This window comes from Anguilla rostrata, chromosome 4, assembly GCF_018555375.3.
Source record: "Anguilla rostrata isolate EN2019 chromosome 4, ASM1855537v3, whole genome shotgun sequence".
Classification (NCBI taxonomy): domain Eukaryota; kingdom Metazoa; phylum Chordata; class Actinopteri; order Anguilliformes; family Anguillidae; genus Anguilla; species Anguilla rostrata.
Genome location: NC_057936.1, coordinates 64,220,040 through 64,236,059, shown reverse-complemented (window position 1 = coordinate 64,236,059; position 16,020 = coordinate 64,220,040). Strand labels below are relative to the sequence as shown.

Sequence of the window (16,020 nt, the reverse complement as noted above, 5' to 3'; positions counted from 1 at the left end):
GCTGGACCGCAACAGCGGGTGTCTGTGACTGAGTGAGTGAGTGATAAAGTTACACCGCACATGTCTGTGACTGACTGACTGACTGACTGACTGACTGAGTGACTGAGTGACTGAGTGAGAGTGAGTGGGTGAGTGAGTGAGTGACTGAGTGAGTGATAAAGTTACACCGCGCATGTCTGTGACTGAGTGAGTGAGTGAGTGAGTGAGTGAGTGAGTGAGTGATAAAGTTACACCGCGCATGTCTGTGACGTCGGCCGGTGCGGTCCAGCCATACACTAGGTTTTATCCTGGTCTTGTTTTGGCATTATATGCGGTGATATGCAAATGCCATTGTAAGCAACGACATCCCCATTGTCCATTGGGTAACTTACTATTAAACAAACCATTGAACGCAAGACAAAATCAAAAAAACAAAGCATGGATTTTTCTTTATTTATTTATTTTTTTCAGTAATACGCCAATAATTAGCAGTGCAAACACTCAGTATAAAAGTTGCAATAAGAAATGTACATTCACATTTAACATTTCAATCAATTCACTCGTAACAAAAAATAGGACACAGATTTTAGTTGCTCAGATAAGATTAACAATTTTGTAAAAGACTGGATGTGGCTCTACAATATCGTATGTACTTACAAAATTAGACCCGTATTATTTATGAAAATATCTAATCCACATGAAAAGCCTACTAAGTTTATCTGTGATTGTATACTGAGATATATGCGTACAGTTATGTTTCAAAACTTAAGTAGATAGGCCGAAGTAGCTCATATTTATGAAATATGACCCTTTCAGCCAATGTTTGTGGTGGTTTAAGCGATAGTACAGTATGCATCTGATTTGGCCCCTGAAAACACAGCTCGGAGAGAAGCACAACGCAGCCGATATATGATTCGTGCTCAGAAGAGCCGGGAAAATAACAGCGGGGGGAAGTACTTGAACCTCTCGAGAACGATAAATAAAATCCGCTCTTCAGACATCGCATCCGATTCGGCGAAGGAATCAAACCGTTGCCCTAGCAGGCTTTTAAAAAAAAAAAAAAAAAATTTTTTTTATTTGAATGTTAAATTGTCGGTTTTTAAAGTTGCGACACAGTTTGTTTACAGCAGGGCAGCTGAAGACGAGGAACTGCGTCGGCAGGCTGGTCTTATAAAACCACTACAGGACTCCAGGGGGTCTCTCTTGTTTTTTTTTGTTTTTGGTGGAGGGCTCTCAGCAAACGAGGGACCTGGGATTCGTTTTGGGAACGCTGTGCTTCGGGCCCGCCGGAGAGCCGTGTTTGTTGTGAGTGTAAACACGCGGGGGGGGGGGGGGGGGGGGGGCTGGTTCGGCCGCGGAGCTGCAGAATGCGTCGCTGCCATGAGAATTCGGATGCGCTCCCTCCCACGGGACGGGTGACCGGATTTTTTCTCTTTTTTCTTTTTTTTTTTTAAACGAACGGGCTTCTCTAGAGGGCCTATCTTCAAAAAAAAAAAAAAAAAAAAAAATGTGATTAATAATTTATCGAAATAAAGCTAGCGAGCGCGCAAACAGAAACTCTCGATTCCGCGGCTGAGCTCCGACGGTGGCGGCGCGTTGGCACGTTTAAAGTATCCCACGATGCACTGCGCACATGTCAAATACTGGAAATCTGGGTGTAGAAGGGAAGGAGGGCCTCACACCCCCCCCCCCACCCCCACCCCCCACCCCAGTCACAAACTGCATACAACACAAAGCACTGAACAAGGGGGTGAGTATGGATACCCTGGAAAGCTATAGACTACATTCAAGTAGGCAGTTTTCCTCATCATGCATTTAACTGAGAGCTAGGAGTTCGTTTTTTGTTTTTTTTTCTTCTTCTTTGACCGGTTCATGCATACAAGACAGAAGGGTTTGGGTTTGCAGGACAGAGGCGACTCCCGCCCCCCCCCCCCCACCACCACCACTTTGAGAACGGTCACAGGGCAGAGGGCCGATCCCAGAGTAAGGCGGGTGGGTACAGGTACATGCTTTAGCCAAAAAAAAAAAAACCAACGCGTTCCCCCCAGGGGGGCCCTGCGGAACGTATCCATGACAACGGTATCCGAGAGCACCCCCCCCGGGTTCTGCACCGGCCTTTCCATCATTTAGATTATATTTCTTAAAAAATGATTACTTAAAAAATAACTAATACATCAATTATTACTGTCATAAAACCACATTATAAACAGCCAAAGGGAGGAGCTGTGCAGTATTAAAACTGTAATCACAAAATCGTACAGAAATTTTTTTTAAATCATATATTTTGACAAATCAAAAAAAAAAGAAAAATAAAAAAAAAAGAAACAAGAGTAGTGAACGGAAGCATGCAGTGGCATGCTGTTCTTGAACAGACACACAGACTTTTAATACCGTATACCTGCATGCCTTGAAACTTGAAAAAATAGGTCTCCTATGTGCAGAATAAAAGGGTTTTAGGAATCCAGCTAAGTCTTATTAACAAATGTATATTTATTATTATTTTTTTGAAACTCTAAGTGCAGTTTTATTGCTACTGATTATCAGCTAAGGAAGTATTTAGGAATCACCGAAAAAATTCTTCAACACTTACCGAAATAAAGATGCCAGTTGCAACTGGCAACACAGATGTCCTCTACAACTTATTTTACTAAAAATAATTTATTTCTGTTTAAATAAAAAGGTGATTCGGTTACGATGGTTACTTTTCAAAAATAATTAAGTGAATTGTTGAACAGTTGTTAATCCTAATGGGGCTTAAAATAATAATGATAGTAACAGTAATAATAATAATAATAATAATAATAATAAGCATCATTGTCATCAAACATCATAATCAATACGCACAATGTATTGGAAGGCTTATTAGATGCAAAGACAGAGCAATACCTATCATTGGGTAATAACTGACATATTGTACTTTTACACTTACTGTTATAAAAGATGTATTGATTACGAAACCCGAAATAACCTGTTTTTACAGAGTATATAATCCACATGGTGCCGCTCGGTTTATTTACAAAATTAATCCTGTACAGAATACTAAAATGCGATAATCCAAAAGGCAAATATTTTAAACCCGGACACAACAAGATTAAAGAAAAAGAAATCACTCAGTAGTGATTAGAGAGCGAAGCTTCAAGAAACCAAAAATGGACAGAAGTACGATATGCTGTCACTGACTCACTCATTCTGCACTGCATTGCTATAGAGGGCATAACCTTTTGATTGGGTCACATGGGTCAGCGACTGGAGGATTATAATGGCTTGTTACAGCTCTGTCCATTGTGAGAATCATGAAACCTCACTTTCGCAACAATAGAAATAAGGCCATGTACTCTTTTTGCCTGTCGAATGTTTTTGTTTTGTTTCGGAAGCAACGTCAAGATGTTTATCTCCAGAGTTGAGAGGGTTCAGGCAGTGAAAAGAATGTCTGAAACCGTATGGTGGTTTCTACATCAGATTGGACTGCTTTCTCAAATGTCAGTCTGTGTAAAGTTAATAATAATTATTGTAAATAATAATATAAAGGCCTTAATGCTTCAAAGGCAATAACATTTTAAAATTTAGCTAGTAATACATGTAAATGAAAAATGACATTGTTATTAATGTAGGTCTGTATAGATTATGAACGTAAAAGTCAATAACGTTTAGCTTGTCTTAGCAGGTTTGTGCGATCTACTGAGAGTAGGCCCAGGTGGCAGTGAGAGGTTTACCCTTTCTGTGCTAAAATACATTTATTTCTGGGACACATCCACCCCTTAAAGCATGTGATGTGTTCAGCCTTCTTTCAGATTGCTCAGATGAAAAGACATCCTTATACCTGGTGGCTTCTTTTGTAAACCTTCAGCACAATGTAAAACCACCAGTGAGAAGCTTAGGTTACGGGTGTCCTTATCTACACCGTTCAAACCAGCCCGTGGAGCCATTAGGAAACTACTGTACGATACCAGCGAATCAACACGGGAGTGGTTTGCTTTTTAGGGCTTGTCCCTCTGCCTTTCAAAAACAGAAACGCAACCGCTGAAGGAACTGGGTGGGTAATTGATTTAATGGCAGGTGGTTAAAGTGTTTTGAACTGAATAGCTAGGTTCAGATATGAAAGGTCGGGCGGACTGAACATACATCCCTGTGCGCAAACATGCCCTTTTCGCTGCGTTTGATAACACAATGCGCTGCCGGAGAACCTCGCGTAACTGATCTGAGGTGCTGTATGTCAACAAGCGGGCATAAAAAAAAACATAACCTTTCAGCTCTAAATCGGAGACAACGACCGGAGCCAGTCCCAGAGGCTGTGCTAACACCTGTTTGTGCGCCAGGCCACAGGGCGGTTCAGCCATTAAGCCCCGCCCCTATGAGGCGATGACCTCACTGGGTACTGCAACAGAGCCGCAAGCAGCAGTTACGAGCAGCGCTGCCACGTTCCAGGAACAGGGAGGCGAGAACTCCTGTTTACAAACTGCCAAACTGTGGCCATTTAATGAAAATTTAAAAAAAAAAAAAAATTTTAACAACTACTCCCAACTGAGAAAATATCCAGAGGACAAAAAAAGATACAATTTAATGAAAGATTTAAAACCTAAAGGTTTAAAACTACCATACTGTTACTCCCAGGGCCATGTGCCAGTATCCTGGAAGAACATATCTACTGTACAAATGCTCAGTTTAGTGAAAAGCCATGCAATAGCTTAAGTTGGCATGATCTGCTTTTTTTTTCTTTATTTCTAGAGTTTTCTATCAGCTGGGTTCAGCATCAATCTTTACCTTCCTTCTTAACTCAGAAAGAGAGAGAGAATACCCCTTTCTCCCTTCACCTGTCCATCCCTCGTTTCAGACGACCCCCCCCCCCCCCCACACACACACATTTTAACATCCACTAATCACACACCCCTGGACCTGAGATGAGCGTGAAGTGTGTGAAGTGTGTGTGCGTGTGAAGTGTGAAGTGTGTGTGCGTGCAAAGTGTGAAGTGTGTGTGTGTGTGTGCGCGTGTGAAGTGTGAAGTGTGTGTGTGTGTGTGTGTGTGAGAGTGTGTGTGTGTGTGTGTGCGCGTGCAAAGTGTGTGTGTGTGTGTGTGTGTGTGCGTGTGAAGTGTGTGTGTGTGTGTGTGTGTGTGTGTGTGAAAATGAGAGCGGGTAACTCGTTCCTTTGACACAACATGCCACTTCCCTCTCGTGATAACCCTCCCCATTAGAGATAACACGGAGCACAACCACCAGCTGTCTTGATTTCTGTGCAGGAGAAAAAAACAAAACAAAAAAAAAACCCCGTACTGTCTGAGACTTTACTGCACACTTTAAGTAAAGAAATCTCTGTGCTGAGAATGGCAGTTAACAGCCAACCAGCAGCCTGCTAAGAGACAATGCTAAAGACAGACCTACTGATACTATTGTTACAGGCTGATAAACTGGGTATAGGAAGGGACTCCGAAAGAACCAGCAGCCCTAGTTTTGCAGTTTCTTTTACCCGCTGGTCCCGTTCCTTTCACTGCGTTACTTGTGCATGTTTGCTCGCGGGACGGCTCAGCCGGCACCGAGAGGCTCGGCGCAGTTTTTTGGGGGGAAAAACGCGACCGCGAAACGGAGGTACGGGTGAATCCAGCATCTGACGTGCAGCTGGGCGGTAAAATCCTTTCGGTTCTTTCCGCAGAGAGGGAAGCGAGGACGGCCAAAACCAGACACCCCCCTGTCATCCGCCATTAAAATCCTGTTTGTGATGTTTAATTACAGTTTAAGGCTGTTCAAAAACCCACAAACACCGACATAAAAATAGAATCTCTTTTTTGTTGTTGTTGTTGTTGTTGAGACGGCTATAATTATTCAATTTTATAACAGTAGTATCAAAATACTCCCCGACTCCAAACAACTGGAAAGATAAACAGCTACTGTACCATGGCACACTTGGAGGATGGTTAAAAAATACATCGTAACTTCGCGGACACTGGCGTTGTGATTGCATGCTTGAGTGTATCCAGGGCAACAGCAAAAAAAAAAAAAGGATAAAAAGGAAAAAAGACCAATCGACTTTTTTAAAGAGGCATGCCCGCTAAATCCTACAGACGAAGAAATTTAAATTAAAGCCAAATGATCAACACAACAGCGAAAGGTCACTGAACTGTAGAAAGAAAAGCCGCAAGAATCCTGTGCAACTCAGAGCTCTCTTTAAGATAAATGTGCCGGTCTCCCGTAGCCAGCACAGACCGTTGCAGTTTGAGGAGGCCAAAAGAAGAAGTCTTTTCAACATTGGAAAACACGGAGGGAAGACATATTTTCTTCCTTCGGAGATGATACTGGTGCTCATGGGATATCTCCTCGTCGTCGTCTGGAATCGTCTTTCAAAAATCCTCCTCCTTCTTATTCGAGGTCGGTTTTCGTAACCCCTGAACGAACCCCGCAGGTTCTCTCAACCGCTGTCGACTGGTTGAGGTGCAGAACCGTCGTTAATTACAGTCAGCGTCGAACGTGGACCACCCGTGGGTAAAATCCAAAGAAGAAGAAGAAGAAGAAGAAGAACCTGGCTCAACATTGTGGCGATTTACGTTTCCCAAAAACTTCACTCGGGAACCAGTCCTAACAGAGTCGTTAGCCCTTGTAACCTCTCTGAACAAGTTCCTTTTAAAAAAAAAAAAAAAAAAAAAAAAAAAAAAGTTTCTAAAGTGATTTTCGTAACAGAACTCAAGGTTCTCTTTGGTTGCACTGCAGGGGGGCCCTCGATGAAGCCGCTTGCCTAAGACCCTCGATCGATTGTTTTGGGGTGGGTGTGGGGGTGCGGGTGTCGGGGGTGGGGCGGAGTGGGGTGGCGGGACTGGGGGTCTTCTCTCACGCCTCCTTCCCTGCTGGCACGGAGAGGGACAGGGACACGGACGGGAGGTACAGGACGGCGCTGTTCGCCATGGTGGACGTGGTCTGTATGGTGGCCGGGCTGAAGCCGGGCCGGCCGCACGGATGCCCCGGGCGCTGCAGGCCCTTTGATCTGCCCTGGGAGCCGGGCCCCGGGCACTTCCCCTCCAGAAAATAAGTCAGCATCTCCCCTTTGCCCTTGACACTGACCTTGCCGCGGCACACCAGGTCATAGCTGCCCTTCAGCGTGCGGTACACGTCCTCCGTGACCTGCAGCAAACACACACAGAGCATAGTGTACACACACATACACACATACACAGAGCATAGTGTACACACACAGACACACATACACACACACACACACACACACACACAGACACATACACGCATACACACAGACACACACAGAGCATAGTGTACACACACACATACACACACACACAGAGCATAGTGTACACACACAGACACACACACACAGACACATACACACACACACCCACACACATACAGTATACACACACAGACACACACATACAATATACACACACCCACACACATACAGTATACACACACAGACCAACACATATACAGTATATACACACAGACCCACACATACAGTATACAAACACACAGACCCGCACACATACACACACACATATATGTATAGTACACATGCACACACACCCACCCATAGGTACAGTATACATGCACATAGAAAGACACACATAGGTATAGTGCACACACACAGACAGATACACACACACACACACAAAGAGTATTACTTTTAACTGAGAAAATGTAAAACATTGTGTGAGGTGACTCAGAGTCATTACAGTCATTATTAAATGAAATACACTATTTGTGCTTCAAACTATGTAAGCGCACACAAATAAATAAAAAAAACAGAGAACAAAGCAATTGTAAAATGAGCACAAGCAGCAACAACAACAACAAAAAGACAACAGGTTTCTCTTCACGGTGCGGCACTGCCCTCACTATTGGGAGTGTCAGTCGGGAGGATTACAAACAGTCTGTTCGCCACATGGGTACCACGTCGCCCGGGGAAACCACGTCAGGCGCGTTACCGCAGCCGAAATCGGGCCGGCTGCGGGACGGAGATAAAAGAGACCAGCGTGCCGAGAATGTGCTGGTGTTCTGGACCAAAGACAAAAACACCTCCAGCCAATGGCAGCCCCCCCCACACCAAACACGTGGAATGCTCGCATCCAATCAGAAGGGGCCTACTTTCTGGAAAGGTGCATTTTCCTGCTAACGCAGTGTTCGCACCGGCCCTGCTGGACTGGAGTCGCACACACACCCCCCCCGTTTCTGAATGCTCCAAATTAGCTCCCCTCCATGCTCACTGAATCCCATTCCAGCAACTGTGCTCTCCACTCACCAAACATGTTCCGGAACAAATACATTTTCATAAAACGCGCGGCATTACCTTTCATAGTGAACTAGTTTGACTAATGAGTTCAGCAGTAATTAAGGGGGCGGGGCGGGGGGGTGGAGGGTGGGGGGGGCGGGGGGCTGGGGAGACATTCGGTCCAGAACAAGTTGTGAAGCACAAGGTTGCGGAAGGTAGCGAACTCTGTGTCCTAACCCCGGCCACAGAGCCCCACAGCGCTCAGATGCAGCTGCTGAAAAAGCACTCGCATTAAGGGCTATTAACAGCCTCGTATTCCCCCGTCTGTATTTAATGAGACCTGGATCAGCAGACTGTGTGTACATCTGTGCGGCCACTGCTTTCCAGGACATTCAAAAGCACTGCCCTTCTCGACCCTGTGTAACCCTAGTAACCCCTGAAGACCGGTCACGGAGGGCCATGATGTCTGGTATTATATATTTGGAGTGTTATCGCTCTAAAATGTCTAATTAAAGCAACCGACTGGCTGATGAGTTCATACACCTTGTTTCTGAATCCTAAGCTGGCTCCCGATTCAAAGGAAATGGAGTGGGAGATCTCTGCTCGAACTCTAACTCGACTTCAGTCTGCAGCGGAGCCAGCGACTCGCATGATGTTCCATGGTGGTGATCGTGAAGCAGAAAGTGTGCGTCATACAGGCCACAGGCCTGACCACTGGCCTGCCCTCGCCGCAAGCTGTCAGTGCTGTGCCGTGAAGATGCCGGACGCAAGCTGGCAACCTCCCGGCTGTCTGAATCCCTACCTGTATTTTGCCCTGGAGGCCCGTGCTGTCCATGCGGCTGGCCACGTTGACCGTGTTCCCCCAAATGTCGTACTGGGGCCTTCTGGCCCCGATGACGCCCGCCACCACTGGACCCACATTGATGCCTGCAGGGACAAGGACAGCGAACCCGGAGTTTTACTACAGCACAGCAAACCTGGAGTTTCACTATAGGACAGAAGACCTGGAGTTTTACTACAGGACAGCGAACCCGGAGTTTTACTACAGGACAGCGGACCTGGAGTTTTACCACAGGACAGCAAACCTGGAGTTTTACCACAGGACAGTGAATCTGGAGTTTTACTACAGGACAGCGGACCTGGAGTTTAACTACAGGACAGAAAACCTTGAGTTTAACTACAGGACAGTGAACCCGGAGTTTTACTACAGGACAGCAAACCTGGAGTTTTACTACAGGACAGCAAACCTGGAGTTTTACTACAGGACAGCGAACCCGGAGTTTTACTACAGGACAGTGAACCCGGAGTTTTACTACAGGACAGTGAACCCGGAGTTTTACTACAGGACAGCACACCTGGCCAGCAAGCTCTGTTTGCTCTTTTTGCTCTGTCTCTTGCCTCGCTACTCTGTAAAGTGTCTTTGTGACAGTTCTCAGTAAAAAAGCGCTATACAAATAAAATTGAATTGAATATAAGTGGTGCTTGCACTAGGCCTGGTCACAATTTAGGCTTCATGAACCCTGCCTCCCACATGACTTTCTTGACTGGCTTTACCCAGAGTTCTTTGCTTGGCAGAGTAATTGGGTCATACGCAGCACAGGCCGCGATGGACCCCGACCCACCATCAGGGTCGTAAAGCCCCCTCCTTCCACGACAGGCGGATATTTTTATTTTCTTTAAAAAAAATAAAAAATAAAAAAAATAAAAAATCAATTAAATTGTATTTATTTTGTATAGCACTTTAAAAAAAAAATTATTATTATTATATATTTTTTTTTACACAGAGACCTGTCACAAAGACGCTTTGAAGCAGAGGGGAAAACTTTGGCGTTTTAAGCGGGACTCAGGGCAGGATATCCGCTGCAGCGGCATGCGCAGATTATCAGTTTTCCTGCAGCGCGTTTCCTTGGCTACGGTGGCCCCGCCGGCGCTCACAGAGAGCGGCTCTGTCCCCCTCTCTCTCTCCCCCTCTCGGCGGGCGACCGGCGGAGACTCACCCACTCGCAGCACAAAGTCGTTGTAGGACTGGTAGTTGATTGCGTCCAGCACATCAAACATCTCGATGGCGAAGTCCGCTACTGTGCATAAGTGTGAGGAGACGGACTTTTTGGCCTGTTTTTGGGGACAAAAATAACAATAAGTACAATCATACATTTGGTTAAAAAAAAATCACATGATTTTACAGGAAATAATGTAATCATTACCTCACACCTAATTTATTGCATTGTTTCTTTTTTTCAAAAAGATAAAATGGGTTATAAAGTTTCTTCTCACCACCCATTCCAATACAAGCCATGCCGTAGCTGGAGTTTGAGAGGAATTTAAGATTTCACACACACACACACACACACGCACGCACGCACACGCACAGACAGACATACACATACACATACACATACACACACACGCACACACACACATGCACACACACACAAATACACCCAAACACACACACACACACACACATACACACACACACACACACAACCACACACCACACCACACGCAGCACGCACACGCACAGACACACATACACACACACACATACACACATGCACAAATACGCACACACACACATACAGACACAAATACACCCAAACACACACACACACACACAAACACACACACACACCTGGGTTCCAGTGGTGGGCACCAAACCCACAGCTGCCATGTACGTGCTTCCTATGGTCTTGATCTTCTCAATGTCCTTGTAGCATTCCTTGTCCAAGAGCTGGAGGGGAAAAAAAAATAAATAATAAAATTAGTCATTCATTTAGCAGTAGCGAGACAGCCGCAGCCCAAGCTGTGCCAGTGCAGCCCAAGCTGTGCCAGGCTCACCCAGGTGTAAACCGCAGGTCTGCGTGCCCGATAATCCCGTTTCCAGGAATAGAGCAGATAGAAATATGCGGCGGACTCTCCGCCGTCCACATGCGAAGATGGGCTGGCGTGTAATTACATTACACGCGCCGCGCCGCGCCTTGACGGGGGTCATCTCTGCTCACGATAATCACGGTAATGATAACCCCCATTACGGTCGCTCCGCTGGCTCGCCCGCCTCCGTTCCCACTGCACCTCAATGTCCAGGGACCTCTACCTTCATCTGCAACCATACCCGGTATTTATATAATTATGAATGTACACTATATGACCGAAAGTATCTGGGACACCCCTGGTATCTGGTCTAGGGCTGTTGTTCAAGGCTTGGGCTAGGCCCCTAAGGTTCCAGTGAAGGGAAATCTTAATTCTACAGCGTACAATCACATTCTGGGCGATCCTTTTCCCCAACAGTTTGGGAGAAGGCCCTTCCCTGCTTCAGCATGACCATGCCCCCCCAGGCACACAGCGAGGTCCATATAGAAACGGTTTTGTCGAGATCGGTGTGGAATCAATCAGGCCTGTGCTGAGAAACGGTGTGAACCATCAAACAAATAAAACAAAAAAAACTCAGCGAGGAGCGCTCACCTCGTCGAAGTCGGCGATGATCTCGTTGAGGAGGCGGAGGCACTCGACTCCCATGTTGTTCCCGTCCAGCTCGATGTAGAAGTCGTTGAAATTGGGGATGGAGGCGAAGAGCACCCCGACCTGGGCGTAGGACTGGTAGTACAGGTCCTGGCGCAAGAGAACGAGCACAAGCGCATCACCACCGCGAGTCAGGAAGGCTCGGGGGGTACGCCCCTCAGAGAGATTTAGGAGAAGCTCCAAGCCCATATCCTCCAAGACCATGAGTCTCTGGTCTTAATCCCAAGAACCACATATTCGAATATAGACCTACAGTAGAAGGGAAATTCGATGAAGTTCAAATAAATTCTGTTTTTGGCCATCCCAGACACTAGCATTATATGTAAAAAAAAATAAATAAATAAATAATAATAATAATAATAATAATTAAAATACTTAATTTTTGTGTTCTTGCGGGTCTCAGGGGGACGCTGGAGTTCGCTGTGTCGGCCATGTTCTCTCCAGCTCTGAGGGAAACCGCTCTGAACCCGAGTGCGCTCAGCGTGACGCTCGCAGCCGGGTTAAAAATACTCTTCTGTGCTAAAAATGTGAATGGAGGCTCTAGCTCCGTCAAAGCCAGCACCCTTTGGGACCGCTGCCTTTTCCCCCAGTTTCTTTCACTTGCGAGGGATGGAGGGGGGGGGCGGGGGGGGGGGGGGGAGTGGGGACTGGGGGGGGAGGGAAATCCGGTAACGCTGAATATATCGTTAGCCTCCTGTGAGACCCCATTGTGGCGCCGCCGTTAAGGAACTGGGCTCAAACCCCTCTGGGGGGGGAGTCCGGGTCGGCGTCGCCATTGTGTCACTGAGCACAGGCCCCTTAACACAGACCGCCTCAGCAAACTCCCAGCTTCACGGACGCACGTGTTAATGCTTGACTTTTTTTTTTTTTTTTGCAGAGGGTGCCACAATCGGGGTTGTTTTTTTGTTTTGTTGTTTTTTTTTTGGTTCTTCCCCTGAGCCCACGCGTGGCTTTCTCGTAGTACAAGAGAGATCAGGAGAAGAACCAAAAAAAGAAAAGAAAAAAAAAACAACCCGATTGTGCACCTTCTGCAAAATGCGAAATGGTGGGGGGGGGCTATTTTTCCACTGGCAGAGTGATTGTGGCGTCGTGGAAACGCACCGCAAAAAAACCTGAGCGCCAGTCACAGCTCTGGGTCTTTGGGTCGCCTGCTGAACAATTACGCTTCGCTCCGCTCTCTGCGCTGTTTCGGGGCCTCAGAACAGAGTTCCACCTCGGGTTCTCCCTCGGGTTCCCAGTGCAAACCTGGCGGCCGGTGACGGTTAAAAACGGCCCTGTGTTTTTTCGTGTTTACGGAGGGGGCTTCGGTTTGCGCTAATGTGCGCAGGTTAATTTCGCAGCGACAAAAAACACGCAATTCAATGTCTCCGCACGAGTCAGTGCTTTGCCAGATTGCCGTTTAATTTCCCTGCTGTCCCTCTCTCTTTCTCTCTCTGTCCCTCTCTCTTTCTCTCTCTGTCCCTTTCTCTTTCTCTCTCTGTCCCTCTCTCTCTGTCCCTTTCTCTTTCTCTCTCTGTCCCTCTCTCTTTCTCTCTCTGTCCCTCTCTCTCGTCCCTTCTCTTTCTGTCCCTCTCTCTCTGTCCCTCTCTCTTCTCTCTCTCTGTCCCTCTCTCTCTCTGTCCCTCTCTCTTTCTCTCTCTGTCCCTCTCTTTCTCTCTCGCAGTTGTTTTTTTTCTTTTCTAAAATATCCTTGTGGGGTTAAAGGGGCGGGAGCTTCCTCTGGGAGACACAGGATGTTTAAAATTGCATCACGGCCGGGGAAGTGTGACTCAGAGACGGGGGGGACGAGCGTCAATGGCACGGGATATCCAGCAAGCCCCCCCGCCAACAGCGTCACGTCCCCCCCCCCAAACCCCCCCCCGTCCCCTCCAACCCAAACACCTCGCATCCGCCACCGCAGCCCGCCAACATCCTGGGATGTACGGGAGAGAAAAGGGGGCACCTTGGCAACGCATTAGCCTATTTCAGGGGTCGTGCCTGCAAATAACCTCACGTGCACACGCCCCAGCGGCTATCCGTCAGACTCACCACACTTCAGGGGTTCTACGTGAGACTGTCTATTTTCTGCAGCTAAATATTAAATCCATCATACAGTATATACTTTGAGACATTATACATTAGACTCAAAGTATTTTAGGACTTCCCTGAATATTTTGGGACATAAAACAACATATTTGACAACTTATTACAGATTCAATTCATCATGTTTCCCGCATAATATATTAGACAATTTTGCGGGTGTAAAATTGCAGTACCTGGGTTATACATTGGATGCACTTTCTTTGCAGAGATTTTCAAGGAATTGTTTACATTAGATTGACATCTCAGGGATTAGGGACATTTAAAGGGTTACACATTGCATATACAATATTTCAGTGGTTATACCTGAAAGTGACAATATTTCAGGGGCTAAGGATTAAACTCATGTTTTAGGGATTAGACTTTAGACTTTCCATATTTCAGGAGTTAGACATTATACTCACCATATTTCAGGGGTTAGACATTAGACTTTCCATATTTCAGGGGTCAGACATTAGACTCACCATGTTTCAGGGGTCAGACATTAGACTCACCATGTTTCAGGGGTCAGGCATTATACTCACCATGTTTCAGGGGTCAGACATTATACTCACCATGTTTCAGGGGTCAGACATTATACTCACCATGTTTCAGGGGTCAGGCATTAGACTCACCATGTTTCAGGGGTCAGGGATTATATTCACCATGTTTCAGGGGTCAGACATTAGACTCACCATGTTTCAGGGGTCAGGTATTGGACTTTCCATATTTCAGGGGTCAGACATTATACTCACCATGTTTCAGGGGTCAGGCATTAGACTCACCATGTTTCAGGGGTCAGGCATTATATTCACCATGTTTCAGGGGTCAGACATTAGACTCACCATGTTTCAGGGGTCAGGTATTGGACTTTCCATATTTCAGGGGTCAGACATTAGACTCACCATGTTTCAGGGGTTAGACATGAGATTCACCATGTTTCAGGGGTCAGGCATTAGACTAACCATGTTCCAGGAGTTAGACATAAGACTCACCATATTTCAGGGGTTAGACATTAGACTCACCATGTTTCAGGGGTCAGGCATTAGATTCACCATGTTTCAGGGGTCAGGTATTGGACTTTCCACATTTCAGGGGTTGGACATTATACTCACCATATTTCAGGGGTTAGACATTAGACTTTCCATATTTCAGGGGTCAGACATTAGACTCACCATGTCTCAGGGGTCAGGCATTAGACTCACCATGTTTCAGGGGTCAGACATTAGATTCACCACGTTTCAGGGGTCAGGCATTAGACTCACCATATTTCAGGGGTCAGGCATTAGATTCACCATGTTTCAGGGGTCAGGCATTAGACTCACCATGTTTCAGGGGTCAGACATTAGACTCACCATGTTTCAGGGGTCAGGCATTAGACTCACCATGTTTCAGGGGTCAGGTATTGGACTTTCCATATTTCAGGGGTTGGACATTATACTCACCATATTTCAGGGGTCAGACATTAGACTCACCATGTTTCAGGGGTCAGGCATTAGACTCACCACGTTTCAGGGGTCAGGCATTAGACTCACCATATTTCAGGGGTCAGGCATTAGACTCACCATGTCTCAGGGGTTGGACATTATACTCACCATGTCATTAAACTTGCCATGTCTCAGGGGTCAGACATTAGACTCACCATATTTCAGGGGTTAGACATTATACTCACCATGTTTCAGGGGTCAGACATCAGACTCACCATATTTCAGGGGTCAGACATTAGACTCACCATGTTCCTCGGATTGGACATCAGAAAGTGCTGCGCCACGTGCGCAGGCAGCAGGTTGAAGAGGATCCTCTTGTTGTCCAGCTTCACCCTCTCCATGTCGTCCCGCTCCTCCTCCGCCTGGCAACCCAGACAAACGCGCACTGAAGGACAGCGGCACCAGCGAGGCCGTCCTCGAGCGACCCGCAACGAGCGATGCCTGTGTCACCCCTTCCAAGAATCTCGAGGCACGTTACACCGAAGTACATCCGCTCAAACCACATCCAGCACTGCATCCATCTGGAAGCCATTTTGGACAGCTGAGACGGAGAGGCAAGGACGCAATCAGTCAAACCGAGCCGGGCGGCGATTTGCAGGTCTGATCCAAAGGGACAGTCCTAGGGCTTTTGTCTGGGGAAATTACACCCACACCTTTTCGCAATATGGTAAATCTGACATGATCGCAAGGAGCAGTGTGTGACCATCTTGATTTATAGCCTCTGATAAAAAAACAGAACCTGCTACAGCACAGTGTCCCCATCACCGCA

The 16,020-nt window shown here is 46.5% G+C and overlaps 1 protein-coding gene across 1 annotated transcript in view; it reads right to left on the bottom strand.

Annotated features, from left to right (window-relative positions):
- Window positions 1-1,032: 1,032 nt before the first annotated feature.
- adcy1a (adenylate cyclase 1a) overlaps window positions 1,033-16,020 on the bottom strand; it is a 68,026-nt gene continuing 53,038 nt past the window's right edge. Inside the window, 6 exon segments of the mRNA XM_064334146.1 lie at window positions 1,033-7,085; window positions 8,990-9,114; window positions 10,185-10,299; window positions 10,820-10,918; window positions 11,650-11,796; window positions 15,497-15,613. Coding sequence (XP_064190216.1) covers window positions 6,795-7,085; window positions 8,990-9,114; window positions 10,185-10,299; window positions 10,820-10,918; window positions 11,650-11,796; window positions 15,497-15,613 — 894 coding nt within the window. The 3' untranslated portion in view covers window positions 1,033-6,794.